Source organism: Fundulus heteroclitus, chromosome 8 (genome assembly GCF_011125445.2).
Source record: "Fundulus heteroclitus isolate FHET01 chromosome 8, MU-UCD_Fhet_4.1, whole genome shotgun sequence".
Taxonomy (NCBI): domain Eukaryota; kingdom Metazoa; phylum Chordata; class Actinopteri; order Cyprinodontiformes; family Fundulidae; genus Fundulus; species Fundulus heteroclitus.
In genome coordinates this window covers 2,993,847-3,021,746 of record NC_046368.1, presented here as the reverse complement: position 1 = coordinate 3,021,746, position 27,900 = coordinate 2,993,847, and the positions used below count along the sequence as shown (strand labels likewise).

The following is a 27,900-nucleotide window of genomic DNA, read 5'->3' as shown; positions in this document are numbered from 1 at the left end:
TCTGGCGCCATGGTGGAGAAGTTCTGGTCCAGTCTTCTGTCCGACGTCCTCCGGTCCGGGGAGCTTTGGTTCTGCTCAGAGGTCTGGTCTCAGGGTTTCAATCAGACTGACGACTGGACCTCGGTTCTTTTGTTGCTGTTTGGGACCATGGTTCTGTTGATGACCCGGTTTGGTCCAGGCTTCAGCTGTTGGCCCGGGTTCTGTCACAACAAGCCCAGACCACCAGGCCTCCACCACCGGGCCTAGCAGCTGCCATGCGGCGCTGACGGGCCGGGTTTGGACCTCTCCTGCTGGGTTTGGTTCTGTGAACTACGACAGAACCTCGGTCTCACGGGTCCAGAAGGAAAAAGATCTCTATCTCCGCTGGACCATCACAGCTGGAGGCTCCAGAACCAAGCTGCTGGTTCTGGAGAGGCGGCGCTCTCTTCCTGGATCCACTTCTGCGGTTTAGGTTCTGTTCATTCATGACACGGACGTCGGATCTGTTCGGTTCTTCTGCGGATCTGATGATGATGTCAGCGGGTTCTCAGGCGGTTTGGACCTGCAGAACGGGCCTGGTACCGGTGGGCGTTACTTGGTGTGGTCCTGGACCCACTGGCAGAGGCGGCGGCTGTAGGTGTGGGGGCTGACGGTGGAGAAGGATTTCCCAGGATGCCTCAGGCTCTTCCACAGATGCTCCAGACGTTTCTTAAAGCCGTACACCGTGAAGACGTCGATGATGCCGATGAAGTAGCGCTGATCCGGTCCGTCGATCACGTGGAGCGGGTTCTTCTGGTTGGGCAGCAGCCGGCGGTTCTGGGCCTTGAAGTCTGGGATCTGGGGCGTGTCGGTTCCGGGTGAGACGTTCTCCGGGCGGCTCGGGGAGAACCTGCCGCCGTGTGACGAGTTTGCTTCAGATGACCGTCTGGAGGCGCCGTCGTCCGGAACCGCTCCTGGGACGGCAGCGGCGCCGGCGTGGACGGGACTGGACCCTGGGTTCACAGACCTGCAGTGACAGAGTCAGAACCAGTGAGAACTAGCTGGAACCAGAACCAGCCGGACTCTGGATGAACTTTTGTTATCGTTCCACCAACACTGGACATCCTCCTAATAACAGAAACAGAGATTAATGTTTGGTTATTTCCTGTTATTCTCATTAAAATGCTTATTTAAGCCTTCTGTCCAGGAATCAGAGGAAACATCTGTGATAAGTGACCAGAAACACTCCACATACTGGCCAATATAGATAAATAAAAATCACATTAATCGATATCAGTAATGTTAGGAATGTGAGCTGCAGACTCACTCAGACAGTCTGAAAACAGAAGTCTGGCTCAGTCTATCAGAAAACATTAATAGTTATCTATTATTTTTTTTTTTTTTTTTTTTTCCCCCTGATCTATTATTTCACTGATGTGGGGGAGTGTGCAGCCTGCATGGCGTTCTGTTTTATAACGCTTAAAGGAGAATCAGCGTCTGATCAGGAGTCTGTCAGCGCTGATGTGTCTGTAAACATTTCTCTGACCTTTCTAGATTAAACCAGTTAAAGTGTAGATTCTGTTTTCACACTCTAAAGTAAAAGTAGGGGTCACGCTAAGGGGAACAGAACCGGGGGAACCCAAGGTGTCCCCTAGCTCTAACAATAATTATCAACAAATTCTAAACATATACTTTCAGTGCAGTCCAGTCGTTACATCCTCCCAGCCAATCACAACGCAGACCCAGGAACCTCTGTCACCAAGCCCCGCCCCCTTTAGAGTTCAGCGACCACGCCTTCTTTATGTTTTGTTTTAAAAACATGCAGTTTTGGTAAAAAGTTGGTTGAATAAAGGGTTGAGTTTGAATTCAGTGTTTGTGTCTTTATCTAGATATAACAGCAGCAGCATAAAATGCTCAGGTCTGCATTTAAAATATGTTTATATGTTTAAATTATCGACATCGATCAATACGATTTCTATTTTATCGATATGTGTTTTTTTTCTATATCGTCCAATCCTAGCATAGAATGCACTGCTCTGTTATAGAACTTTTTATTGACCCCTTACTTCCCTATTGAACCACACGTCTATGGATCGATATCGATCTATCTATCTATCTATCTATCTATCTATCTATCTATCTATCTATCTATCTATCTATCTATCTATCTATCGATATATATATTATTATATTTTTTTCTTTAGGACCAGCTCGGGTTTCTCTGGTGCCGCTCAGGAACCGGGTCAAACCGAGCGGACCGGAGCCAAGGTTGCTGTTCAATAACGGGCCGAGAGGCGAGGACGAACCAGAAGGTTTTCTCTGAGGAAGTCTGGAAAAAACCGAAGAGCTTTACTGTGAGGAGCCAGCATGAACTGAAAATATAACGTTAGTTTTTACTAAACATGAACCACGGCTGAAGGAAACAACAGAAGAAGAAAAGGAGACTTTCAGACAGAGGCGCCTAAATCAGATTCATCCAGGCTTTGTCCCATTTACACACTTTGGTTAAAAGGTTTGCTGCTGATGAAGCCACCGTGGCGAGGAAGCAGAGATTTTACTGCAGTCAGAAGTCTGACTCGTCTCTGATCTCCAACTAAAGGTCCTCACTTTACTAGTAAAATGTGCAGAAATGTCCTCACCCAGCTGCAAGAACACAAACACACCTGTGCAGGTGGAGAAAAGCTTATTTCATTAATTGTTCTGATCTGTGATCCAGATATTTATCCTGCTGGATTATCTTATCCTTAAAAAAATACTAATCTTGCATAAACAATGATACAAACATTATTATTGTAATGGTGCTAACGAGACGTTGGACGCAGGTCAAAGCTCACACCTGTGGAAGGTGTTTCCCTCTTTCAGGCTTTTCATGGTTGACGTTCTGATTAGAAGCTGGAGGATGGAGCAGGCGGGCGTAATGGAGCGGTTCTGGACAGAACAATGGTAGAACCAGACGAGACATGAATTATTACAGCGTTCCCAGGAACGTTCTGAGGGAACGTTCCCTAAGAACAGCCAAGAAACGGCCCGATTACACTCCATCCGTCAGAAAGTGATCAGAGCAAAGCAAGGAGATTAAATGTTTTATTCTCTAAACAACAAAAACCTAAATGACTGAGTTACAAACTCAACTATCTTCAAAATAGAGACGTTTATTTTGTAACTTCTGGTTTGTCTGATAAAAGCCAATAAATAAAAACCAGGCAAAGCAGAAATCCTACTGAGATCAGCTTTGACTCTAAACCCAGACGAGCACTAAGCTGCTTTTATTAACAGCTTTTTTATCATTTAATTGCAACTATTCTATTAGTTTTACCTCGTTTTATTGCTTCTTTTATGTTTTTTATTTACTTTATTTAATAGACCGGCACAGCACTCTTTGGGTGTGTTAGTCGCTCCATAAACAACGTTCGACTGATTCTGAATCTGTTTTGCTCTATTGTGAAAGTCCAACTTAAACTTGTTTGTTGTTTGATCACTTTAAGAGGAAATTAGTTTTTAATTTAAAACACTCTAATCAGACATAATCAGATTGCAGGGAGTGTACAGCATCTGCGGGGGCAGCCATGATGGACGGACAATTAAAGAAGGAGAGACTGGACGGGGTGGGGGGGGGGGGGATCATCCAGAGATGAGACCCGCTGGGAGTGAATGAGAAAGTGGGCGTGTCTCTCTGCCCTCTGGGCTCTGATTGGACAGAAAACAGGAAGTCCTCTAGCAGCGGGAGACAGAGGTACTGATGTTAGAGAAACTGGACCTGGAGATGAGATGATGGTCATTAAAGGAGGTTAAACCCAGAAGGTTCTGGATCTGTCAGCGGGTCGGGATCTAGAGTGACATCATCAAAGTTAAACTGCTATTGTGGAAAAAACGTAAAGAAGGATCTACATGAAAAGTAAAGTCCAACTTTGACAGAAGGTTCTGCTCCAAACAGCACCGGGTCCGTTCAGTCCTGGTCCTATCATCATCTGGTTATACATGAGCCGTTGGTTCTGTTGGGTTTTTAGTTTGTTGCTTTCAGAACAAAAGTAGGAACCACAAATTTTACAGCAGGGGAAAAAGAATCGGGCCAAATACTGGTCGACCTCTTCTTTCAACAGAACCGTGTCTTTGGATCGTTCCCTCCACCATAGCTTCATTACTATTTTACCTGGATGGTTTGAAACAAGAAGTTCTGCTGCATCCTAACTCTGGAGATCCCTGCTGTTCTCCATGTTCTCCCACTGAGGTTCTGCCCCTGTCATCTGGAGCATTCAGCTCTGGTTCTGCTGGGTTTGGACCCTAACGGATCAGTTTTCTCCTGCTGGTTATCAGTCATTAATGCTCCTCCAGCAGCATGACCTGGTTTCTGCTTCTCCTTCATTACTGAGCAGCTTCCTCAGGTCTGTGTCTCTGACGGCTGACCAGAGGAGGCAGAGTCGCCAAAGATTGTTCTCAAGTGAGAGCAGCACTACTAAACATGTTTTACTCAAGTAAGAGTAAAAAAGTATTCAAGTACCGAGTAACTAATTACAACAGCTGATGATGTAATGCTGTCATTTTCGGACTGTAAGGCGCACTTAAAATCCTTAAATCTTAAAATTGATGGAGCGTCTTATCTATGATCACCGTTGTGTTTACTAACTGATTTTATGTACAATGCGCTCATAAATCTGTTAAGAACGACTTTGGTTAGCAATGAAGCTGCTCCGCTCAGTGGATATTAGGAGCATTACGGTACACTGTGTCACTACCTGAGGACCCCTGAGCTGTCTACCAGACTGCCTGACTGTAATGTCTAAACTAGAAGTGCATTCATGTAAGGCAGCCTGGAGTACACGCTAGCAACAATAAACCTAGTAAGTTAATTCAATATAAAAGTTTATGTTGGCCTATGTTAGAAACAGGGCAGTGTAGTCCAGCTACTCTGTCCTCCCACAGAGACAGATAGAGAGCTGTGGACGTGGAGGAGAGATATTACACACTAAGGAAGAATATTTAGTGCGTCTTATGGTCCAAAAAATACGGTATTTTAAAAAATATGTTATCAAACAGAGAAAACTATGAGGTTATCTGAAAATTCTGGTATTTTGGGGACAAAAATGAAAAAAATATGCAGAAAATAACAAAACAACAAATTCAGACGAAAAAAAACTTTTTAAAAATCATTGTTTTTCAACAATAAACTAGAAAGTAATACCTACAAAAGTTAATATATATATATATATATATATATATACAGTATGTTATAACAGTGCAAAGTACTTCCAAGGACAATATCTACTATTTACTGAACGTTCATCTGACCTCCAATGGCTCAATAATCTCAGCAGGTAGAAAATAACATTAAAATAATAAAGCTTATGTATAAATAAGAAGTCTCACTTTAACATAAACTCCATGTTTTTGTCTCTCTGTTACATTTTTGGTTAAAACAAGTTTTTGTTCTTTATTCATGAAGTTACTCACAGCAGGTAGAGGAGCCAGAGATTTACTGAACTAACAGCAGCGATACTTGAGTAATAATATGACACAAGTAAAAAGTACAGCACAGTAAAAATACTCCTAAAACTACATTTAGTTCAAAAAGTTACTCTAGTAACTGTAACTAAATAACTAGTTACTAGTTACTAGCCAGCTGTGCTGCTGACTGAGGCATAAACATGAGGCGGATGAAGAGCCCTAAAAACGACCCGACCCTGACGGTCCAGACGTTCCCCAGAGGAACCCTGGAGGAACCCTGGAGGAACCCTGGAGGAACCCTGGAGGAACCCCAGAGGAACCCTGGAGGAACCCTGGATGGAGATACTGACTTTTTGGTTCTGACGATGAGCGAGGCGAAGGACAGGCTCTGGTTGCGCTCGTCGTGGTGCAGAGGCTGGTGGGCCAGGAGGAGGCTGTAGTCCAACACGTTCAGCCTCTGGAGGAAGTTGGTGTCGATCTCCACCTGCTGGAGGAGCCAGGACCGCTGCCGCTCTGCAGAACCCACACAAACACACACAGGTTCTGTTACAGCAGAACCAGAGACCGTTTGGACCTTCAAGCCAGCAGCAAAACCCACAAACCCAAAGCCACCAGCCTGAAACCGGGCCGGAGCCACAGAGTTCAGGTTTTATCGTGGTTTTATTTATCAAACCTGATATTTTATGACGGTAAAGCTGTTTAACCTCTGAGACATTTTCATGTTATCATGTTGCAACGCAAGTTTCTATTTTATTTGGGTTTTATGAGTCTGACAAAGTCAGGAAGGAAAATGTTACGTGGGTCATAAATTATAAATTATTTTTTTTTATTGTTTTTCTATTTAATGTTTGAACTCTGACAGCTGGATATGAAGGCGCGCCACACGTTCAGATTTTTATTGGTAAAAACATTGACACCGAGGTTTCCTCTTGTTCATGTTGTTCTTTCTCCAATAAACTCCAATAAAATCCACTTTATGGTGAACTGGGCCTGATGTGGGAGGAAGACGCTGTAAACCAGAACATGGAGTTCATACTGAGGCTTTAATCTTAATTAGCTTTTATTTCTGCAGACGTTAAACCTGCAGGAAGGAGTATTTCTGACTGGATGTGAAATAATAAATCACTACTTTGGTTTGAAGTGTTAAAAGTTCTGCAGTTAAAGGCCAAGAAAGCAAAATAAAAAAATAATAAATGTTATCTTTACTGATGAGCTGATGGTGGAGCCAAGAGGCCAGAAACACCCTGAGTTAATTCACCTCTCAGACCAGGAAGCAGTACACGGTCTGACCAACAGGGGGCGCTGTGCATCAGCATCCTCACCCAGGTTGATGAACTGTCCTTCAAAGTTGAGGTCTTTGAGCACCACGATGATCTGGCTCCCCTCTGGTGCCGGCTCCGTCCACCGGCTCACCTCGCAGCCCTTAATGTCGTACCTGACAGCAGAAAACACGTCAGCACACAACCTTCCCCCCCCCCCCCGGCTGCCCCGCTGCATGCTGGGACCCCGGCTCACCTGGCGTTGATGCGATCGTCTGGATAAAACACGCTTTGCATCACCATGAAGTATTTCTGCATAGGAGAAAGCAGGAAAAACGTTGACGACTCGGTTTGAAGCTGTTCTACCTGAACTTTTCAGCTTCTGATCCAAAAAGCAGCAGAAGAAGAGATTCAGACTGATGGATGCCAGCGACTTTGTTCCTCGTCTGTTCTTCATTTTCTTTGGATCGGGTCACGACGTTCTGCTTTCCTACTTCGTGCTGTCAGACGGGTTCTATTTAAGCTGTTCCTTTGTTTACAGGTCAGACAATAATTAAGTCTGGGCGTGTCTGCAGAACTGGACCAAAGAAATGTGCTTCATTTATGGTTTAAAGGAGAGCGTTCATTAGGATAGTTTGGTTCAGGGAAATATTAACTCATATTTATGTATTTATTTTTATCTCAAATCAAAAATAGTTGAAAACATTTAAAGATACATAGCCACGTTATATGCCTACACCAAAAAGACCAAAATCCAGTTGCTTATGATAAAATAAAGTTATATACGCCAAGCTTCAGTCCAGATAGTGTTTTGATGCTCCTTTCTGAGCCTAAAAATAATCAATTCATCAGGCATGATTAGCAGATATAAACAGACATGGCGCCATCTATCGTTTAATTAATAAATCAAATTAAATAATGTCAGACTGAGCCTGACCCTCTGCAACGCCTCAGCATAAAGCAGCAGCTCAGCGTGATGAAGACCAACGTTATTAATGAAATAAAACGATCTACAGCAACTTTAAGAGCCTCATATCAGAACATTTACTCACGTCGGTCAACTCTGCGTCACATCTGAGCCTCGGCAGGTTTAGCTTCAGTGAACACCAACATTCAGACTGGATTCACAGAGACATTCCAGGCTTTTCCCTCTTGGAATCATATTTTTATTTTTTTTTTTTATCAGCACTGGATCTTGGACTGTTCTGCATTGTTTCCATTACTTCACTGGGAGATGCTAATAGCCGTTAGACGTTACCTTGTTTTATCCCCTGCTGCACATGCTCAGTACGTACTTCCATTATTTTAGATAAACACGAAAAGGCTTTATTTACTAACAAATTGAGCAAAAACAAAGCGTAAATCACCAAAATAACAACTAATACGCCAGCAGGATGTCATAATCTTACATAAAAACTTTATATGCAACCAGAATGAGCTACAGATGTATAAATAAAAAATAAAGTAAAAAAATCGTGGCTATGCACCTTTAAAGGGGACATATCACAGTTTTAAATTCTTCTTCACACTGAAATCATTCAGTTGTGGTCAATATAAAGTGGAACTGTAACACTTTGGTCTGAATTCCTCGCTCTTGTTGCCCCACAGCTCCTCTTTGCTCGTATTCTGAGGAACTCGTTTTGGTGCCGTCCCTTTAAATCTAAAGGAGTCCCTTCACACCACGCCCCCCTCCAGGCTGCAGAGCTCCGCCCCAACCGGCCATTTATGAAGTCTGCAGGGAGCCGGTGTGAGGAAAAACACGTTTTCACTCATCCTCTCCAGTTTGGACTACAGAATCTCTGAGAGGAAGAGAAACGGTGGATTTGTGAAACTGGTTAGCCAGAAGTCCGTGGCCTTGTTCAGCAGCTCTGCAGCAAATACTGTGACGTAATTGTTCAAAAGACGTAACAGAGAACATCTCTGCAGCTCCTGGACAGAGTCCATTCAACCTTTCTGCTCTCACAGAGTCTCCAAGTCCACATTAACATGGATTTAAGTGGATTTTGCAGGATATGTCCCCTTTAAGAATCAAAAAAGCAAAAACGGGAGAAATGTAGAAGGACACCTAAGCACCATTTTATCTCTGCTAACATTTACAGCAAAAATACGCTGTACGGGCATCGTTTTAGCATTTAGTTGAACTTCAACCGAGGACCTCAGCACCTAAACTTCCTAAGAACAGCTTTGAAAGCGACAGATGTGAATCTGCAGCAGAACCGAGTAAAAACGGCTTCAGTACCTTCCGACTGCCCGGGATTCGGATCCTGTGAACGCCTGCAAGGAAAACAGAGGCATCATCAGGTGTGTGGAGCAGCTGCTGTTAGTGGCAGTGATGCTGTTGGTGGCAGTGATGCTGCAGAAATGAGGCTGACTCCTTCTTTAACGTCAGAGGATACGTGTTCCTGCTGATGGAGCAGTTCTACGCTAACCTGCACCAGGTGAGACCGTTTTTAGCTGGAACTGGTCAACATGATCATGTCTCTCTATACGTGATGCTGTCTGGGCTCAGACTATTGGGCGGTGGCTCAGGTGTGCACAGGTGAGACTTCTACCTAAGAACTTGACCAGCAGGGAGTGTGGGTACTTCCTCAGATGCTCCATGTAGATCTTCAGGTTGGCCAGAAGAAACTTGATCTCCCGTTTGTTCTGAGTCTTCAGGAAGAAGCGTTTATCGTTCCTGTGGGTTCAGAAACACAGAAGGCATCAGTTCTATTAACTCAACCAGAACTTTGATTTTACTGTGGGGATTATTTTAGGAGGCTGATCCAAACTGAGCAAAACAGAGGCTGACTATGAAAGCCTGGAGGACTGCAGATCCAGACAACAGGAGAATCTGGAAGGTTAATAAAGATAGAAGAAAGTGATTCACTGCAGCTGGACTCAAAAAACTGAAAAAAGGAGAATCTGAATAATAGGTTCTCTGTATTCCTTACCATCAAAACTGACACCTCTGTTTTTTTCATTGTTTAACAGTGAAGTGTTATCAGAGACATCTTAATATCAGAGAGCCAGGGGTTTTCTACGTTTACAGCAGTAAGATCAGATGTTTTTTAGGTTTATACTTTAGAGAATCATCTGCACAGAAATGAAAGATTTATTATATTATATTTGCAAATAACTTGAGGAAGTGGTAACATATAAATAGATCTGGTCCGCTGCTCCAAAGCCAGGATGAAAGCTGCACTGCTCATGTCCATTTGGCAGATTTTATAGTTTTAGCTGATAAAAATGAAATGAGATTAAACTATTAAACTATTCTAACCACAATTGACCGCCTGAGAAGTTAAAGGATTACCTGCATGGTGATTAGTTGGGGGAGCTTAGAAGCACCTGACCCAGAGAGCGGGTCAGACAAGAACCGCCGCGGCCTAAATGGTTCCTACAAAATTATGACAGCGGTAGAACCGCAGATGATTTGGCCGGGTTCTGAGTCAACAAGAATTTGATTTGTGCTTTTCAGACCGCCATGAAAGCGTCAGATATGGGCCCCATACGGGCAGAAAAATGTCACTTTTTCACTTTTTCCTGCAATGCGAACGAAGCGAAAGATCACAGACGTAAAAACTGATGGAAGAGGAAATGCACGGTTAGGATTGATGCCTGCAGGATTTCATCAAAGCGGACTAAAGGTGCCAGATGCTGGGTGCAGGAGAACAAATCCATCCATTATCTATCCACGCTTATCCCTCATGGTGTTGAGAGGGGTGCTGGTGTCTATCACAGACATATATACGTAGACGCGTCATAGGGCGCAGGTTCGCACGTCAACGTCACCGCCATATTGTATGTGGCAGAAAAAAGTTGAGTTCTGTTATTGTGAACGTGAACAGACTTTTTAGGGGAGTATTAAAGAGGTAAAATTAATAATATGAGGGAAAAAAGTCCTAGGTCAATAAAGTAAAAAAAACAAAAAATACAAAAGTGATAATGTTATGAGAAAAACGTCATATTATGAGAATTAAGAGGGAACATTTCCAGAATAGTCACAGTTTGCAGAATTATTTTACTCCTGGAGTAATAGGACCAGGTTAGATTATTTTAAATACTTTTATTCTTTAGGAGAATAAATTCAGGAGAATGACGCTAAAGGGATACGAACATAAACTTGCAATATTACAAAAACAAAAATACTATGAAAACAAAGTATATTCAGAGATTAAAGTCCCTCTGATACTGTTTAAGTGACTGAGTAACTGCAGATTTGCCACATTCAACATGGCCGACGCTCTGACGCATTGCAGCATAGGCAGAACCCGCCCAATGACGCGTCTACTCTTATATTATGTCTATGGTGTCTATCTCCAGCTAGAAGAACAAGTCTTTATGGGTCATTGCAACTGTGCTCTCCAACAAATGTGTGTTCTGCATTTAAGTCGTCCCTCAGGGAGCAGTCGGCAGCTTCCAGCTAAATGTTCAGCCTCTTGCAAACAGTGACTCTCAGACCTTTTTTTATGTGTTGGTTCTGCTCTCAGTGAGACTCACGTGAGGAAGAAGTCCGCTTTGCTCTTGGAGTTGCTGATGAACTGGAGGTAGCAGCTTTCTGAGCACAGAGATTGCTGATATTCCTCCTCCGTCATTCCCAACGATGCGCGCAGGCTGGCGAACACCGGGCCGGCGAACGTCTCCAGGGTGAAGTCCTACGCCAGCAAAGAGAACCGGCCTGTGAAAGCAGCTCCCACCTGCTGGTTCCGTGTTGTTCCACATGATCTTACCTTATGCACATGCGTGATCTCTGACCTGAAGTCATCATCTGATAGGTCCTTCTGCAGCAGAACACAGACAGGCGTAATCAGACAGACTGAGTCTCTGCAGGTATACACTCATATTTAACCTCTTATCTCAGTCCATTGATCCGTATTGTTCTGTTCAGCTGGCAAATGACTCAGGTCAAAGTGAAGATACACAAATCCTTCAATATTAACATCTGTTAGAATCAATGCTGCCAGATGTTCTTCAGTCAGAGGGTTCTTCAGCTCTGCGGTGATGCAGACCTCTACAGGAGGCCACACCCATCATCTAGAGACTCTTAAGAAACCTGGATAACACGAATTACAACATTTAATTTCCCTTTGGGATTTATTTTGAATTTAAATGAAATAAAACAGACTTATAAGTCAGAATTTGGTGTATTTTGTTGAAACTTTAGATTTTTTCCAGTTACAGGAATAACTTGTTGTAATTGTCAGTCATCCTGCGTGTTTTCTGAGGCGCTAACGAGTGGGACGGGCTCTGTAGAAACAACGGAGCGGGCTGTAATGTGTGACCCTGCTGACTCATCAGACGGCCTTTCAGTGGGATTAGGCTCAACGGGTCCAGGGAGGTTCTTTGTTCTCTGACAACATGGTGGAAACTCAGTTCAACTTCAAGTTCGTGGCTCAAACTGGATCAGTATCAGCCTGAACTTCTGTACACACCCACAGCCCAGACTGATTCATTTCCAGCAAGATGGCTTTCCCTCTAAAATACCAAATTCACTTAATTTTGAGGAACCTGAGACGGATGGTGGAGCTAAGAGAGATAAACTCTCCATAGATTGTGAGGAAGCTTTCAGGAGACGGTGAACACGCTGGACTAACTGCACGTTGCAAACAGCGCTGGTGTTGGAGAACTTTTTTTGCTCTGGCATTAATTTGGATAAACATACATAAATATGGGCGGATTGTTGTCCAAATGCTCACCCAACAGCTGATTTAAATGTGGAAAAACAGCCTCAGAACCAAGCGACTACAGATGGGATGTAGAGTTTGTTGATGGTAGCTGGGTGTCGGAGCCTTTCAGAGAGCTGTTTTAAGGTGTGGCTCATTTTACTATTTCTTTTTAATACACCAGCCTGGGGTAATTGATTTTATTGTATCTTCTACATGCTGTTACATTGCCTGTGGCTCTTCATTTGGCCTTTTGGAGTAGCCTATAAACACCTCGGACCATATTTGAATATCAAACAAGCGTCGCCCAGGTGGTCGGCTGCGGCCCTCCCCTTGTGCCTGTTCTCCAGCTCACTCAGCGGAGCAACACAGGACGAGCTCTGTGTGCCTCTGAGTGAAACACAACAACCTGAAACCTCCAGCAGAGATGCTAGCTGTAGGTTTAGGTTTGTAGGTTAGGTGATGAAGGACTTCCAGACGTTTCTTTTCCTCAGGCTTAGTGAATTTGACGGATGAGCTCGTATGCTTCGGTTTTTCAGGTCAAACTATGACGTCTTTCAGGGAATCTGTGGACAGACGGCTCCAGCAAATCACAACACAATCAAGGTCTTCTTAGTTTTAACAGTGTTTCTGACCCCTGCTGCAGGGAAAGAATAGTAAAAACTCATCAGTAAAGGTTTTTGTTGCTCTAAATTTGCTTCAACATTACAATGAAAAACGAGGTTTGTCATGATTTGTGTCTGACTTCTGCATCGCCTCATCTGGTTCTCGTGCTACCTGATCGCTCCACCGCCGCTCAGTCAGACCCAGCTTATCATAAACTCTTGCTGATAAATGTCCAGCAGTTTCCCGACTCTAATCATCACCATCCCACCTCGATTCTGTTTCCTGGATTCTCCAGCCTTCCGTTGTCCATGTCGGACTTCTGCCAAGCTTCTGATATCTGGAGACAGACCTGTTTCCTGTCCCTTGACCTATGAGCTAGCCTAACGTTCTGGATCAGTCTGACCGCCTATGATCTACGGTTTATGGGCCGCTCTCTCCACTGGCAGGAAGAAAGCAGCTCCTGTTTCTGATAAACCTTTTAAATCAGGGGTGTCAAACTGATTTTGGTTTAGGGGCCGCATTCAGCTTAATCTGATCTCAAGAGGGCCACACGAGTTAACTCATTGCAAGATTAAATAGAACTAATAAATGTGGACTTGTTAATTTTTATATTAAGTTAATTTCACTTTTACACAATATATTATGAATAACCTCAGCGTTTTTAAGAAAAGTATGTGCAATTTCAACAATATTTTTACTCATGTGATGGCCACACCTGCAGCCACACAGTCGGTAACCTCACAAACCACTTTTTCACTTTAAGTTTGCACATACTGAAGTATACATACGTTGATTTGTTTGGTTTTTAGTGTGACAATCTTGAAGTACATTAGTTCCAATTGTAGCGCGCACATTTGGTTAACTTTTGTATATTTAATTTTGTTACATGCTTAACATCTGTTTGTTTTCTTTTTTTGGTGTTGTGGGGAGTGCCTCCAACTGGGCTGAAGCAGAGGACTCTGGCTGGCACACTCCAATCCCTGATTGACTCACTGATTGGGTGGTACCATCTGGAGTTCCACTAGGGGGGAGAAGACCATGGAGTCCTTATTTGAATTCTGTGGCATAATCTTTCTTTTGCTTTTGTGATTTATTTATTTTGTTAATTTTTAGTTATTAGTCATTTAAGTTTAATCCTTAAACCAACTGTGTTTAGTTATCTTTGTTGTTGCGTAGATGTTCCCTTTCCCTCTTCCTCAGTGTGTTAGTCTGGTCTGATCAGCCAGTATTTAAGCCCCCTTTGTTTGTTGTATGTCAGGTCAGTTTGTTTGTTTGAGCAGTTAGTTTGAGGTTTTTGTTATGTTTAACTTTGATATTTTTGGCTTGAGTTAGCTTCTTTATTTGACCTCTTTTAAGGGCCCTATAATTATTGTTTGAAATTTTTGTTACTTTGGGGAAATAAAACCCAGTTTTTTGAAAGTTACAACTGTGTCCTCATGCTTGACCGGCTCGGTCCCTCACAACTCAGTTAAACATTTACTTGTGCATTATGCATAAGAACTGATCACAGTGATTGTACAATGTTGAAAAACATTTATTCACATTTTTTGGAACTTAAAAACACTGTCCTACATGACAAAATACATTAAAACAGATAAAAATTAAGAAATTATTTGAATTTTTCCACACCTGAAGCTTAATCTACTAATTAAAGCACAGCGCCCCTCGTGGACAATATAGGAACTGCAGATTTTCAATTAAACGAAGTACATGTTTTTTTCAATAATTGTTTTATCATTCTCTTCCTTTTATCTTGTCCACTTGTGAAAGTCAAATCTGATGAGCTCTTTGTGGCATCTTATTGCCACATTTTTATAATGATAATGCATTTAGCCACAGGGCCGGACTAAATTGTTCGGCGGGCCGTATGTTTGACACCCCTGTTTTAAATGATTCTCAGTCTTATCCATCCCAGCAGGATCTTCTAAGGTGGTTCTGATCCAGCTGTTCTCCAGACTTTATCAAGTTTTTCTTTGGACTTTGGAGGCTTTTTCTAGACTTTTTCTCCAACTATTTTCAGGAATAACTGTTTAAGCTGCTCAAACGACGGACCAGCGCTGTGTTGAGACATAACAGGCCGTTCAGGAGTAAGAAGCAACGTTAAATTGCACCATTAGGCTCGTTAGGCTCTTTGTTAGTGACTCTAAAATCCCAGCTTGCGGTGAAGCTCTGTTGTTTACAGCTGTTGCCACAGCGAGTCACAGAGAGCTGCTCTCTGCAACGCTCTGACCTGATTTCACTGTTGCCAAAGGCCACTTCTGCTCCAACGAGCTCTGCTTTACTGTAAACACCTTTAGAAATGACTGTTTTCCACAGCTGTGTGCGCGCTGCTGTGATCCATGCGCTGGATCAGGTTAACCTCGCTGTGGATCTGTGAGGAAAACACAGCGGTGCTAACGCTCCTCTGCTCATCAAGCCCATAATCAATGACTGGAAAGCTGCTGGAAGCTTCACAGCTCAGTGACCCTGGCTGTTTGCTGATTTTTTATTATTTGTGACGTAAAAACAAAATGCATTGATCCGGGCATGAGTGAGCGGACATCAGGGCGCGTCGCAGAGGTTTTAAATAGATTTAAAAGTTTTCACGGGACTGGATCGATTTTACCGACAGTTACTGTTTTACGTTTGAACGCAGCGATGGAGTCAAACTGAAAGAAGTTCCTCGTGTTCAGGAACCAGGGCGGAGATCCAGAAATGTTCACAAATTGAGTTTGTTAGTAATTATAAATATCTTGGTTTTATTCTAGATAATTAACTTTCTTTTAAAAATCATATAGCAAATCTACTACGAACATTGAAAATGAAGATTGGGTTTTATTATCGAAATGGACCGTGTTTCTCACTCAAAGCTAGAAGTAAATTGGTTGCAGCAACATTCTGGATTATGGAGATGTTTTATATATGAATGCTTCAACCAAATGTCTGAAATCTTTGAATACTGTTTATCATTGTGCTTTAAGGTTTATAACTGGGAGTAGACGTTTGACACATCATTGTGATTTGTATGCAAAAGCTGATTGGCCTCCTTTAAGTGTTCGGAGAAACAATCATTAGATGATCCTGATATATAAATCTCTACTTGGTCTAACACCAACTTACTTAAGCTCTCTTTTGCATAGATCTAGTAGTTCACATTCTTTAAGCTCAAATGTCTTTATCCTTCTACATGTTCCTCATGTTCAAACTGATAAAGGAAAGAAAGCATTCAGTGTTTTGGCTCCTATAGCGTGGAATCAGCTCCAGTCTGACCTCAAGATGTCAGAAACTATTTCATTGGACTTATTTCGAGCGGTTCTTAAAGATAGACAACAAGCTTGTATGAAACAGTGTCACTGCTTTTAAATTGTTTTTATTGTTTTATATTTGTGCATATGTATTAATTGGTTTTATTTTTGTAACCAGGTTGTAGTGTTTTTGCAGATTTCTGCCCAGGTCCCCCTTGAAAATGAGATCCAGATCTCAACGGGGTTTACCTGGTTAAATAAAGGAAAAAAAAAAAAAAGGTTCACAGAGGTCGGATCACCTCCTCAGCAGGATCGTTTTAGGATCTCCCGTCAAATTTTAAGAAATATGTGTTAATTCTGCAAAACGCACCAGATGAGCTGCAGATGTGATAAAGCGTCGAGTAGTTTTACTATCAGCTGATTTACACACGTCTCACATATTCGTACATAGACACAGAAACGGAAATGATTCAAACAGAACCGAGCTGAGCCAGGCCTGCTCAGCTGGCAGCTCTGTTACCAAGCAGCAAGAAGGTCCCGGGTTCAAATCCCAGGTTCAACCTCCTGCATGGAGTTTGCATGTTCTCGCTGTGCGTGCCCGGGTTCTCTCCTGGTTCCTCCCAGAGTCCAGAATCATGCCTGTTTGGTTAATTGGTCTCTAAGCTGCTCTGTGATGGACGGCGACCCGTCCAGAGATTAAATTAATCTTAATTAACCTGAATAGACCCACGGAAACATTTAGTTAAACGTCTCTCAGCCATCTTGCCTGGACCGATCATACTCTTCAATCACGTTGCAGTATCACGGTTTAAGGCGGGACATACAGCTGTGACGAAAGCAAGAGCGGTTGAGCCTGCAGGCGAACCAACATGAACAGGAGCTGCTGCTCACACCTGATTGGTCAGATTTTATCTTTGATAGAAGAACAGCAAGAAGCTCCTTGACCAGCTCAGCTTGTTGTTGTTTCTAACAGCTGCTGCATACATTTTAATCTGACGCCGTGATTGGCTAAAACCAACCTTTGGTAGGCGGGCACCAGGTGTCGGTTCGACCAATCAGCTCAGAGAGTTCTGCTGCAGGTCCCTCCTTTCCCCAAATGGATTCGATGGAGCAGAACCAGATCGATGATGGGGAGAACAATATTAATCTAAATCTCCAGGTTATAGACAGAAACCATAAATTATGAAATAAAAAGCAATCATCACATCTTTTCTTTCAGTAGATGCGTCTGAGTTCAGCGTTCCTGTTGCATTCTGGGTTAATTAGAAGTCTTATTCTTAAATGGCGGGGGACGCTGGGCAGATGGGTGTGTATGTACACGCTAAAACTTATGACTTCCATGTGACTTCATGCTGGTCTCTGATTGGTTACTTACAGCACAGCAGCCCCCAGTTCTTTGTTTTTTATTTGTAAGTTGTCTTTTGTTAGAAATGGCTAACTTGTTATCCACACATTGCCTAAGATTTCACCAAGATTATTTAAATGCCGTTTATAACTGCTTAATAAAGCGTGATTAGATTTAAGTTATTTTTAACTGGTGTCCTCGGTTTTAAAGCCTCGTCTGGACCCCCGGGTCCAAAGAGTTCAGCCTTTGTCTCGTCGGAGAAGCCTGGGAGAAGTGGCTCCTCCCAGGCTGCCCATTACCCAGCATGCAGTGTGCTCACGCTGAGGCGATGCCTGATGCTGGTACTCACGGTCGGCGGGTCGTCCACGGTGGTCTGGATGGCTGCAGCCAGGCCCTCCTTCATCATGCAGGTCAGGCCGTAGAACTGGTGCTGCTGGTCGATCTCAAACAGACCCAGGAGCTTCCACTGCTGCCTGAGCCCCCCCCACCGCCGCCTCTTCACCGTGCCGGAGCGCCGCTGCCGCTGGGGGCCGGGCACCCCGGGGGCTCCCGGCGCCGCCGACATCTCCATCTGGGACACAGAGAGCGGAGAGTGAGGCGTGGACGGCGGTCAGCTGACGGCGCTGAATGGAGACGAGCTTTCTGAAGAAATCAAAGCGTGAGAGGAGGCCGGGGGGGGGAAATAAACCCCCGCTGGAGTCTTTAGGCGGGTTTCCATGGAGCCCGACACAATGGGATGAAAGCTCTGAGGGCCACGCCGCGCTTCACCTACTACGCCGCTCATTAACACATTTCACAAGTGCAGCCATGTCTCAAGTCTCCGCTGTCATTTCACAAAATACTGCAACAAATAAATAAATTAAATGGAACAAACAGCAGAAGAAGATCTGCCCGACATTAAATCCCAGCAAACCTTCTGGTTCCTTCAAAGATTATTTCATTACTTTCTACAGAAGCAGAACTTTATATTCCATAAGGGAACTTTAAACAGTTTGGGAAAGCCCAGATGATGATGTCATTGCTCCCTGAGCTTCTGATAGGTTAACTGCCACCGTTAGCGTTAAGTGAGCCACACCTGGGGATGGATTTTAGGACGCCTGAAACTCTGCTTCCTTCTGTGACTTCATGGAAACATCATGGAAACGACAAAAACAGCCGAGAGACACGGCCTGTCGTTACATTTGGAGATAAAATGTCCAAAGCGTCCTAACGGTGAAGTATAGCGGTGGCAGCGTCATGCTGTGGGACGCGTTTCTGCTGGAAGGACATTATGTGGAAATACTGAAGCAACATCTGAAGACATCAGCCAGAAAAGTTAAACGTTGGACAGAAACGGGACTTGGTGGTGGACATCGTCCCTCAGAGGACCAGCGGGTCGGTCACAGCCTGGTGGGACAACAGAGTCGATGTTTTAGGGCGGCCATCATGAAGCTCAGGCTGGTAGAAACGTTGAGATGAAAGCATCCATCCATGGACTCTGGCTGAGATCAGATCATGGAGCAAACAGGTTCAGCAAACCCAGAGTTCTGGTTCTGATCCAGAGTCTCGTCCCTCTGGTGCATGGATGAAGGACCTCTGGAGGCTCTCTGGATGAATCCTGGCCCTCGTTGGCCCTCTTAGGGGACATGGGCTGAAAAATGACCCCTAAGGCTTAATGTGTGGGAACAGCTGATTTCAGGCCAGCTGACCTTTGACCTTTTATCATTTATCTGGTCTCTAACTCTGATATTTCCCATTAAGGCGTCCCAGAAACCAAAGCTTCCCGTGTCCGTCTGACCGGTGCTCAGCTTTTGCTTTGCAGGGATTTGACTAATCAGCTCCTTCCATCGTGAACGCCGACCGCCGCTTTTCCTCGTTTGCCTAACAAAGAGTCAGCAGGTGTCTCACCTCAGAGTTTGTTTAGCATCCCTTCTCCTCCTGGGGAACAGAAACGCAGAGATACTGGAGCTGCAGACTCCCCCCGGCCCACAGGTTTTATTTTGACTTCTGGTTTTATTCAACCTGTCAAAACGCTCAAAGCTCTTCATTCAGGAGACGCCAAACAGGCAGAAAACTGGCCGCTGGTTCAGGACATTAAGCAGATTAAAAGGTCCAAACGTCCAGAACCAAAGCAGCACCAGAACCATACCAGAGGCATCTGAACCCACAGCTCTCTGGGTCTCCTCTCCTCCATCACAACCCCCCCCACTACGCTATGTCAGCTCGTTATAAACCCGTCCAGCCGGTCCAGTACCAGAACCTACAGCAGAACCACCAAATGTTGCATCCACGCAGTCCTCTGCAGAGTAACAGCTATAAACGAGTTAATACTCGCCTAACGGAACCATTAAAGCTCAGTTAAATTATTACTAATAAGAGATAAGTACATAAAAATGATCTTTATTTACTAATCTATTATCCACCTGTCTATATTATTATCTAAGTGGTGAATTTGTGACGGAGCAGAAGTGAAGCTCAGCAGAATCAGTTTGGATCAGCAGAGATTCTGGTTCCGTCTCTCAGCCCTGCATGAATTATTTAATTATCGTTATTGTTTAATTGTGTAATTGTTTGTCTTACCTCAGAGGAGGACGTGCTGCTGGTGCGGCGCTGGTCCGTCTGTGTCTGCGGGTCATGTGTGCGCAGACTGAGGCGGCAGCAGATCCTGGATCAGCCGGCGGTCACACCCACACGCTGACACCGGCTGACTCTGCTGCTGCAGCACAACGGGGGGGGGGGGGGGGGGGGGGGGGGGCAGGGCTCCACAGGCTGGAGCCCTGCCCCCCCCCCACAGGCTCCTCTGCAGCAGCAGCACTCTGACCGAGCAGAACCGCTCTGGGTCTGATCAGAACCGCCCATCTGAGCCAGCCAGGACATCTTTAACTCCACCTCTGTAGTGATGGGTTAGTTTTGTCTTATTGTCTAATTTTGCACTTTTGTAAAGCACTTTGTGATATAAAGAAACGTTTACTTTCTTGGTTCTGAGCTTTAAAACTTAAACACCCAGAACCAGAACCAGAACCAGACATGGAGAAGCAGCATTTAGTTCCTATGCTCCAATTATCTGGAACAAACTTCCAGAAAACTGTAAAGATGTGGAAAACCTTAGTTCCTTTAAATCAAGATTAAAAACACATTTGTTTAAAATTGCCTTCAACTGTCCTATTAAACAGTTTTACTGAAACATTAGTTCACTTTGTAGTCCAACTGTTTGCTTTTAGTTTCTATTCTCCCATGTTCTATTTTGTTTCTGCATTTTATTCCTGCTTGCTTTTATTCTGTTTTATTTTGCTATATTTTAATCATGTAAAGCACTTTGCATTGTCTTTGTACTGAATTGTGCTATATAAATAAACTTGCCTTGCCTTGCCAGAAAACTGTAAAGGTTCTGAAAGCCTGAGTTCCTTTAAATCAAGATTAAAACACATTTATTTAGTTTGACTGTTTTAGTTAAACTGTTTTATTGAAACATCATTAGTTTAAGTTTGTAGTTTGTTTAATTTTGTTTAATTTCTTGTACATTTTATTCCAACTTGCTTTTATTTTCCTATATTTTAATCATTTAAAGCACTTTGTGTTGTCATTGTACCTAAATGTGCTATACAGATAAATTTACCTTGCCTAAAACTTTCCCTCTGATCCTAATGAGCTGAAAACCTGTTCAGGAACCTTTACTTGTTCTGGAGCAGTAAGGAAGTTAAAAATATAGAAACAAAACCAGTTTTTAATTGGCCTTAAAGGAAAATAAAACGTGTCACAAACTGCCGTCCTGTGGCTGAGAATCAGCTGAAGATCATTTCTGCCAACAACGTGTTTAAAATAACCTCCACCAGGAAATAAATTAATGTTAAATCTGTATTTCAGCAAAAAGCTGGAGGAGATATTCTGATATTTTTAAGCACATTAATGCAGAAATATAAAAAAAATGAGGTGTTACTGTAGACCGACCCATTAAATCCCTGTGGAATAATATTAATGCCTGAAAAAATATGAAAATTTAAAATCCTATTTTTTGAGACTGTTGTTTATAAAAACTCATGAAAATAACTTTTTTTATTTTTTTTAAGTATCTGACAACATTATATGTATATTTTATTAGAGCTGAAATATTATTTTATTTCAATATTACATAATGGGTTCTTTTTTATTGCTGGAGATTATTTAGCAAACGTTTTGTTTTTTCAATATAATAGAAAAAGGTAATAAAATAAAAAATATTTTCTTTCCCCTCATGTTATATTTTTAATGCGACGTTTCTTATTTTTTAGTCTCCTTCCTCATATTCAGATTTTAGGATTCACTAGACGGTCGTTAACAGGTCAATCTGTGCCTGGATGTGAGGATATAAACCTTTATTCATATAAATCCTAACGGGCCTAAACGGGTCATCAGTACCGGTACCGACTCTTCCTGTCTGGGTTTCAGGGTCCAGTTTGTCTGCCTGACCATGCAGGAGCCAATCGTCCGTTTTGACCTCCTAACGAGCGTCTATCTCTGCTGATCAGATCTTCCTGCTGTAGCCTCACACCTCCTTCAGAACCCACCCAGAACCGGCAGCTCACTGGAAGCAGTGCATGCTGGGTCAGCTCACCGGGTTCATATCTCTGGTGAACAGCCTAGGTCACAAAAATTATCCTTTTGCTGCAGACCAGCCTCTCCTTTATTCCACCCATGTTTGTCGCTGCTGCAGCTTCCTTCATAATTTTGGCCTAAAATGACAAAAGAATTAACTAATATTTCTAAATATAAAGACAAAAATACAGTTTTGATTAACTGAATAATTTCATTGAATTTCCACAACACTTAAAGTACCAGTAATAATATCTAGAATCAGTTCTTGTCATCAGGTTAGAAACAGCTTTTTTTCTTTTTTACACAATTTTCCATAAATACCAACATCTCATAGAAGAAAATGGATCCATCCTCTTTTAGCAGGTTTTATTGTTTTATTTTAAAACCTAGAAACAGAAATAAAATGGTGGTTCTTAAACATGTACTACTGGATATTTATCAAAAATGATAAGTTGTCTATTTTTCAAACGTTTGTGTAATATTAAGGACTGAGGGCATAAATGTGTCTTCATACCAGCATCAGCCGTATGACAGGAGGTCAGAATTATAGCAGCTAATCACTGTAATTGTAATAATATAATAATATATTAATAATAATAATAATAATAATAATATGACACACTGAAGCGTTGAATGAAAAGTTTCTTTATATGCTGACGACTTATTACTTTATGTAACAGACGCCTTGCTAGGAATCCCTGAATTACCCAGAACTTTGGAAATATTCAGCAAAATATCAGGCTAAATAAATCCTCAGAAAGGTGAAAGGATCTGAAGCAAACTGATAAAATAATGTTACATGTAATTTAATTCATTCCCAAACACGACGAGGTTCATATAAAATCACTCCCACCTATAAACATGCTTATAAAACGTTTATCAGTGATAGGTTTGCTAAAAGACATTTTAAATCAGGATCTGCTGCCCGATTGAAGGATTAATGTTGTCAACATGAATCTTTTAACTATTTTAGATAAAACCTTGGTTTATTTCTAATTAAACTTTTTTGTCAGACAAACTTGTATCTCCATTCAGCTGGAATAAGAAAAAGCCTCATTTATGTAAAGATGATACGCTTCTGTGAAATAACTGAATAAAAACTAAAAGCAGTTTTATAATCAGGATTTAATTTTTTTTAAAGGGGTAAATCTGTTCTGCGTCAAAAAGTAACTGCCTCCTTTAATCAGTGATAAATGTAATAAATCACACTACTACTGGTTAAGTTTACTATCACACAGGGTCAGGCTGGTTTGGAGAGATTTGTTCCCTTAATGAAATTAATCAGCTTTTTGTTTCTACTCTAATTAACGACTGTTTGATTATGTGATCGTTTATAAAAACAGCAAAAATAATAAGTTTTTTACGGGGAAATATGTTGTTGACGCTGATGTAATTAAAACTATCTGTAAACATTTATTTTATTTATTTCTCTAAATAAACTTTCACAGAAGATTCAGACATTTTTCTCTCCAAACGACAAACATTGACTCAGTTTTCATCATTTAACACATCAGCCTCGGTTTAATGGTCGCTTCGTCTCCAGGTGTTAGATCTGAGAAGGTTCCTCACAGAACCAGAGCAGAACACGCTCCGTTCTGCCGTCGGGTTTCAGCAGAACCCAGACGTGTGATCGGGTCAGAGTTCTGCTGGAGGCGTGTCTGAAATCATCAGGACGTCTGGCTGCATGTGTGGAGAAACGTGTTCCTCTTCTGTCAATGAATCCCAAAACGGATCCGAACATAAAGACTTTTAAATCTAAAGCGGCGAGCAGAACATGTGTGCCGGCGTTTAGCAGGAAACCGCTCGTCTCCTCGCCGCTGACGGAGCTCAGTCCTTCTTTGGTTTACGACTTTTCCAAATGACGACGGCAGCGAAGGCTCCTGTGGAGCAGAGAAACCTTCAGTAACTATTCACAGCAGCAAAAACAGAGAAAACAGCGAAAAACAGCTCAAAGAGGCAAAGATGAGGAGACTTTATAGACGAGTTTACAGCCAGAACTACGCAGCGTCGTCATTTCTGTTGGTTTCTGCTAACAACACTGCAAAAATGGATCTAAAACTAAGTAAAATGTTCTTAAAGTTAATGTTTTTGTCCTTGATTTGAGCAGGTAAATAAGATTATCTGCCAATGGAATGAGTATTTTGACCCCTAAAATAAGATAATTAGACATCCTGCACTTGAAATAAGATGATGGAGATGAGTTGTTCCTATTTTAAGTGCAAAAATCTTATTCCATTGGCAAATCATCTTATTTATCTGCTCATATCAAGGACAAATACATTCATTTTAAGAACATTTTACTTATTTTTAGTTCCGTTTTTGCAGTGAACGTCCGCTCTGCGCGGCTACTGGACACTTTCTGGTTAGTGGTCTGTGTTGTGGCTGCAGACAGAAACTCTTGAATAAATTCATATCAGAGTCCCGCCACAGTCTGAGAAGGTCGCAGGGCCAGCTATCACACAGCTAACGTTCATTTTCTCACAGAATGAGAAAAAAACGACCCACATCCAGCTCCTCCTGACTTCTTTCACAGGCAGCCATGATCAGCCATGCTGGTGAGGAGCTAATCAGCCTCGGCGTCTCTGAATCACGTAACACAGAAGGCTGCGGTTCCTGCGGTCAGAGCGGACCGGCGCACCACGGGCGTGTATGTACGAGCATAGACATCATATACGTAGACGCGTCGTTGGGCGCAGGTTCGCACGTCAGCGTCACCGCCATATTGTATGTGGCAGAAAAAAGTTGAGTTCTGTTATTGTGAACGTGGATCAGAGAAGATGCCTCATTCCTGTGCTGCAAGGAAATGTATTCTGGCTGATTTCACTACTTGTATCTGCTTTCTATAAACTAAGGCTGCACCATGTTGCAAAACTGGACACACTAAAGCTGCAGAGTGGCAACACAGGCTATATATATATATATATATATATATATATATATATATATATATATATATATATATATATATATATATATATAAAGGATCAATTTTTTAAATCTAAACATTGTGGTCTTCATTATTTCATAAAACCGTGTCACATGTGAACCTTTAGGAACAGACTTTTTGGGTGAGTATTAAAGAGGTAAAATTAATAATATGAGGGAAAAAAAGTCCTAGGTCAATAAAGTAAAAAAAACAAAAACACAAAAGTGATAATGTTATGAGAAAACCGTCATATTATGAGAATTAAGAGGGAACGTTTCCATAATAGTCACAGTTTGCAGAAATATTTCACTCCTGGAGTAATAGGGCCAGGTTAGATTATTTTAAATATTTTTATTCTTTAGGAGAATAAATTCAGGAGAATGAAGCTAAAGGGATACGAAAATAAACTTGTAATATTAAGAAATACTACGAATACAAAGTATATTGAGAGATTAAAGTCCCTCTGATACTGTTTAAGTGACTGAGTAACTACAGATTTGCCACATTTAAGATGGCGGACGCTCTGACGCATCGCAGCATAGGCAGAACCCGCCCAATGAGGCGTCTACTCTTATATTATGTCTATGTGTACGAGCGCTTCTTTATGCGTGTTTCTGTGTGAACCAGAATGAACTAAGAATGAACTGAAAGTCAGAGGAAAGCCCAGAATGTGTGAATCAGAGACTCTGACCTATGCAGAGCAGCAGGACCACCGCAGCGATTCCCGGCAGGATAACCGAGTATTCCCGAGGCAGGAAGTATTTGTGAAGGACATGATCGCCGTCCACAAAAGGCTGCAGGAGGAAACGAGAGAACATGATCAGGCAGGACTTCCTTCCACACTGATCCTGCACTGCGTCTCTATACAAGGTTATTAAAAATCACACATAAACAACATATTAATATGAGTTTTACTTATTGGATCGGTACCGATATCTTAAAAAAACAAACTATCTGTGCATCTCTAGTATTCTTCTGTCAGAACTAACCTGCAACACAACATTTAATGACAACAATCAGCCAGAGAGGCTAAATAAATATCTAATAATAAAAGAATAAACATTACAACTAATTGTTCTCCCAGTACCATTTAAGTCTGAGTGACTGCGGTTCTTAAATGTAGGACAGAACGTACCAGCACTATGACCCACACCGTGTAATACGTGAACAGCAGCAGGCTGAACCCAACCAGACTCATCCCAACAGCCTGGTCCGCTCCGGTAGCCTGAAAACAAACATTTTCTCATCAGTTTGGCTTTTTATTCTGGCCAGACTTCAAACGGGAGACCTGGAGAACCCTGGGACTGAGAGCAAGGACGGATCCAACATTACCAGAGGGAAGAAAGATGAACAGACAGATGCTTTTATTTTATTTTTATTTTCCACGCTGATCCAGAATATAATCAAACTCCAGCTGGGAATCAACTTCATGTTTTTACTAAAGACTTTCTTTGAGGTCTGACTCCTGAACTTTTAAATATGGGAGATTATTTATATTCCTCTTTTTTTCTTCAGGCTGGAGACTTTGACTCAGAAAATAATAAATCAGACCTCTGAGGATTTTTATTCAAACCTTACACATCTAAACGTGACACACATGAATTCACAAGGAAACATTAACATTTTATCAGATTTGTCTCAAAATATTGAGACGTTCTATTCTGGAATACGGATTAAAAGTATTGTTTTTTATTATTTTATCGTCATCTGATAATAAATACTCAGAGTTACAGCTGCTGATCAGTTCAGGTTTAAAAAAAGCTGTTTTTCCATTTTTCATGGTTTTATTTAGTCCAGTCAGGACTGGCCGTCTTCAGACCAAACTCCACACAAATATCTAAAGATTTTAGGCTAAATGAGATTTATGTGCTAAAACTTACAATAAAACTTTTTTTCTGGACAAACAACGTTTCCAAGTAAATTCGGGTTTGAACGGTTTTATAAATCTAGAAAAATTATGAGCAAATAAACGATAAATGTCTGTTTTGAACAGAGAAATAGAAACGCTAAGAGATTCTTTATAAACCGTTAAACTAAAACATCTTCAAACCGAGACTTTCAGACTCAAACTAACACAACTATTAAAACTTTAAATTAGGATTATTATTATTATATAATTGTATAAAATCAGACCTAAGATAAATGCGACGCTACAGGCTAACAGGCTAGCCTCCGAAACATTAGCTTCATGCTGCAACTCCAAACAATCCTGGCAGACTTTATAATAAACTAAACTCTTTACAAAACTGTCTTTCATAATGCATATTTGTTTATCAATTTACTAATGTTTCTTACCATGTTTAAAGCCACGTAGTAAATGATTATTTGTTATCACTTCCTGCTTCTTTCTTCTTCTGCTAAATGTTGTGATGTCCTGCTCTCTGTCGCCCCCTGCCGACAATATGGTGCGATTTTACCAACGTTTGCTCAAGATTCAGTAAACGTAACTAAAAACACAATATGATTTTGACTTCAAGTTGTTAAATAATATAAATTAGATTCAAATATGAGATTTAAACCATCAGAAAAATAATTATTTTATTTTTACCGGATTCAACCTCCTTCTGATGTCTGAGGTTTTACCTCTAGGTGAATACAGAGCGCATACATTTTGCTGTTACACCCAGAAACCTAAAGTATTTTCAGGGTGTTTTATGTGATTGAACAAGCTTCGTCAGGACAGACAGATTTATGCTGACATTAAATGAAATTAAGTTCAATTAAATAGCTAATTCTCTCTTGCAGGGACCTTCTGCAGGCAAGATTTTATTTAGTAGAATCCGAGCAAAATGGGCTGATTACAAATGCACACCCCACTTCTTTATTAGTACAAACGTTCCCACTTCATAATTGCGCCTCACTTTCTTTCACTTTTTTCTTTCCTTCTTTCTTTCACTTTCTTTAGAGGTTTATGTTTAAGGGAGACAAAATGTGGAAACATTTA

General features: G+C 41.8%; 2 protein-coding genes across 2 annotated transcripts; both read right to left on the bottom strand.

Moving 5' to 3' along the window:
* Nucleotides 1-366: 366 nt before the first annotated feature.
* On the bottom strand, nucleotides 367-20,161 carry pip5kl1 (phosphatidylinositol-4-phosphate 5-kinase-like 1). The gene is made up of 10 exons (XM_012853529.3): nucleotides 20,039-20,161; nucleotides 17,829-18,050; nucleotides 11,372-11,422; nucleotides 11,142-11,296; nucleotides 9,212-9,336; nucleotides 8,899-8,933; nucleotides 6,916-6,971; nucleotides 6,723-6,835; nucleotides 5,751-5,913; nucleotides 367-985 (listed from the first exon to the last, which is right to left on the bottom strand). The coding sequence occupies exons 2-10, from the start codon at nucleotides 18,048-18,050 to the stop codon at nucleotides 571-573; spliced, it is 1,335 nt and encodes a 444-aa protein (XP_012708983.3). The 5' UTR covers nucleotides 20,039-20,161; the 3' UTR covers nucleotides 367-570.
* Nucleotides 20,162-23,420: 3,259 nt separating this feature from the next.
* dpm2 (dolichyl-phosphate mannosyltransferase subunit 2, regulatory) lies at nucleotides 23,421-27,360 on the bottom strand. The gene is made up of 4 exons (XM_012853543.3): nucleotides 27,252-27,360; nucleotides 26,092-26,181; nucleotides 25,648-25,750; nucleotides 23,421-23,910 (listed from the first exon to the last, which is right to left on the bottom strand). Exons 1-4 carry the CDS (start codon nucleotides 27,252-27,254, stop codon nucleotides 23,858-23,860), a joined length of 249 nt encoding a protein of 82 aa, XP_012708997.1. The 5' UTR covers nucleotides 27,255-27,360; the 3' UTR covers nucleotides 23,421-23,857.
* Between the last annotated feature and the right edge of the window lie 540 nt (nucleotides 27,361-27,900).

What these genes read in the sequence shown, in the direction of transcription:
- pip5kl1 (XM_012853529.3), bottom strand. Translation starts at nt 18,050, where the DNA reads ATGGAGATGTCGGCGGCGCCGGGAGCCCCCGGGGTGCCCGGCCCCCAG. An exon ending in GAATCCCGGGCAGTCGGAAG is followed by an intron (nt 6,972 to 8,898) that starts GTACTGAAGCCG and finishes TCTCCTATGCAG; the next exon opens with AAATACTTCATGGTGATGCA. An exon ending in CTCATCGTCAGAACCAAAAA is followed by an intron (nt 986 to 5,750) that starts GTCAGTATCTCC and finishes CTGTCACTGCAG; the next exon opens with GTCTGTGAACCCAGGGTCCA.
- dpm2 (XM_012853543.3), bottom strand. An exon ending in CGGTGTGGGTCATAGTGCTG is followed by an intron (nt 25,751 to 26,091) that starts GTACGTTCTGTC and finishes TTCCTCCTGCAG; the next exon opens with CCTTTTGTGGACGGCGATCA. An exon ending in GGTCCTGCTGCTCTGCATAG is followed by an intron (nt 23,911 to 25,647) that starts GTCAGAGTCTCT and finishes TCTGCTCCACAG; the next exon opens with GAGCCTTCGCTGCCGTCGTC.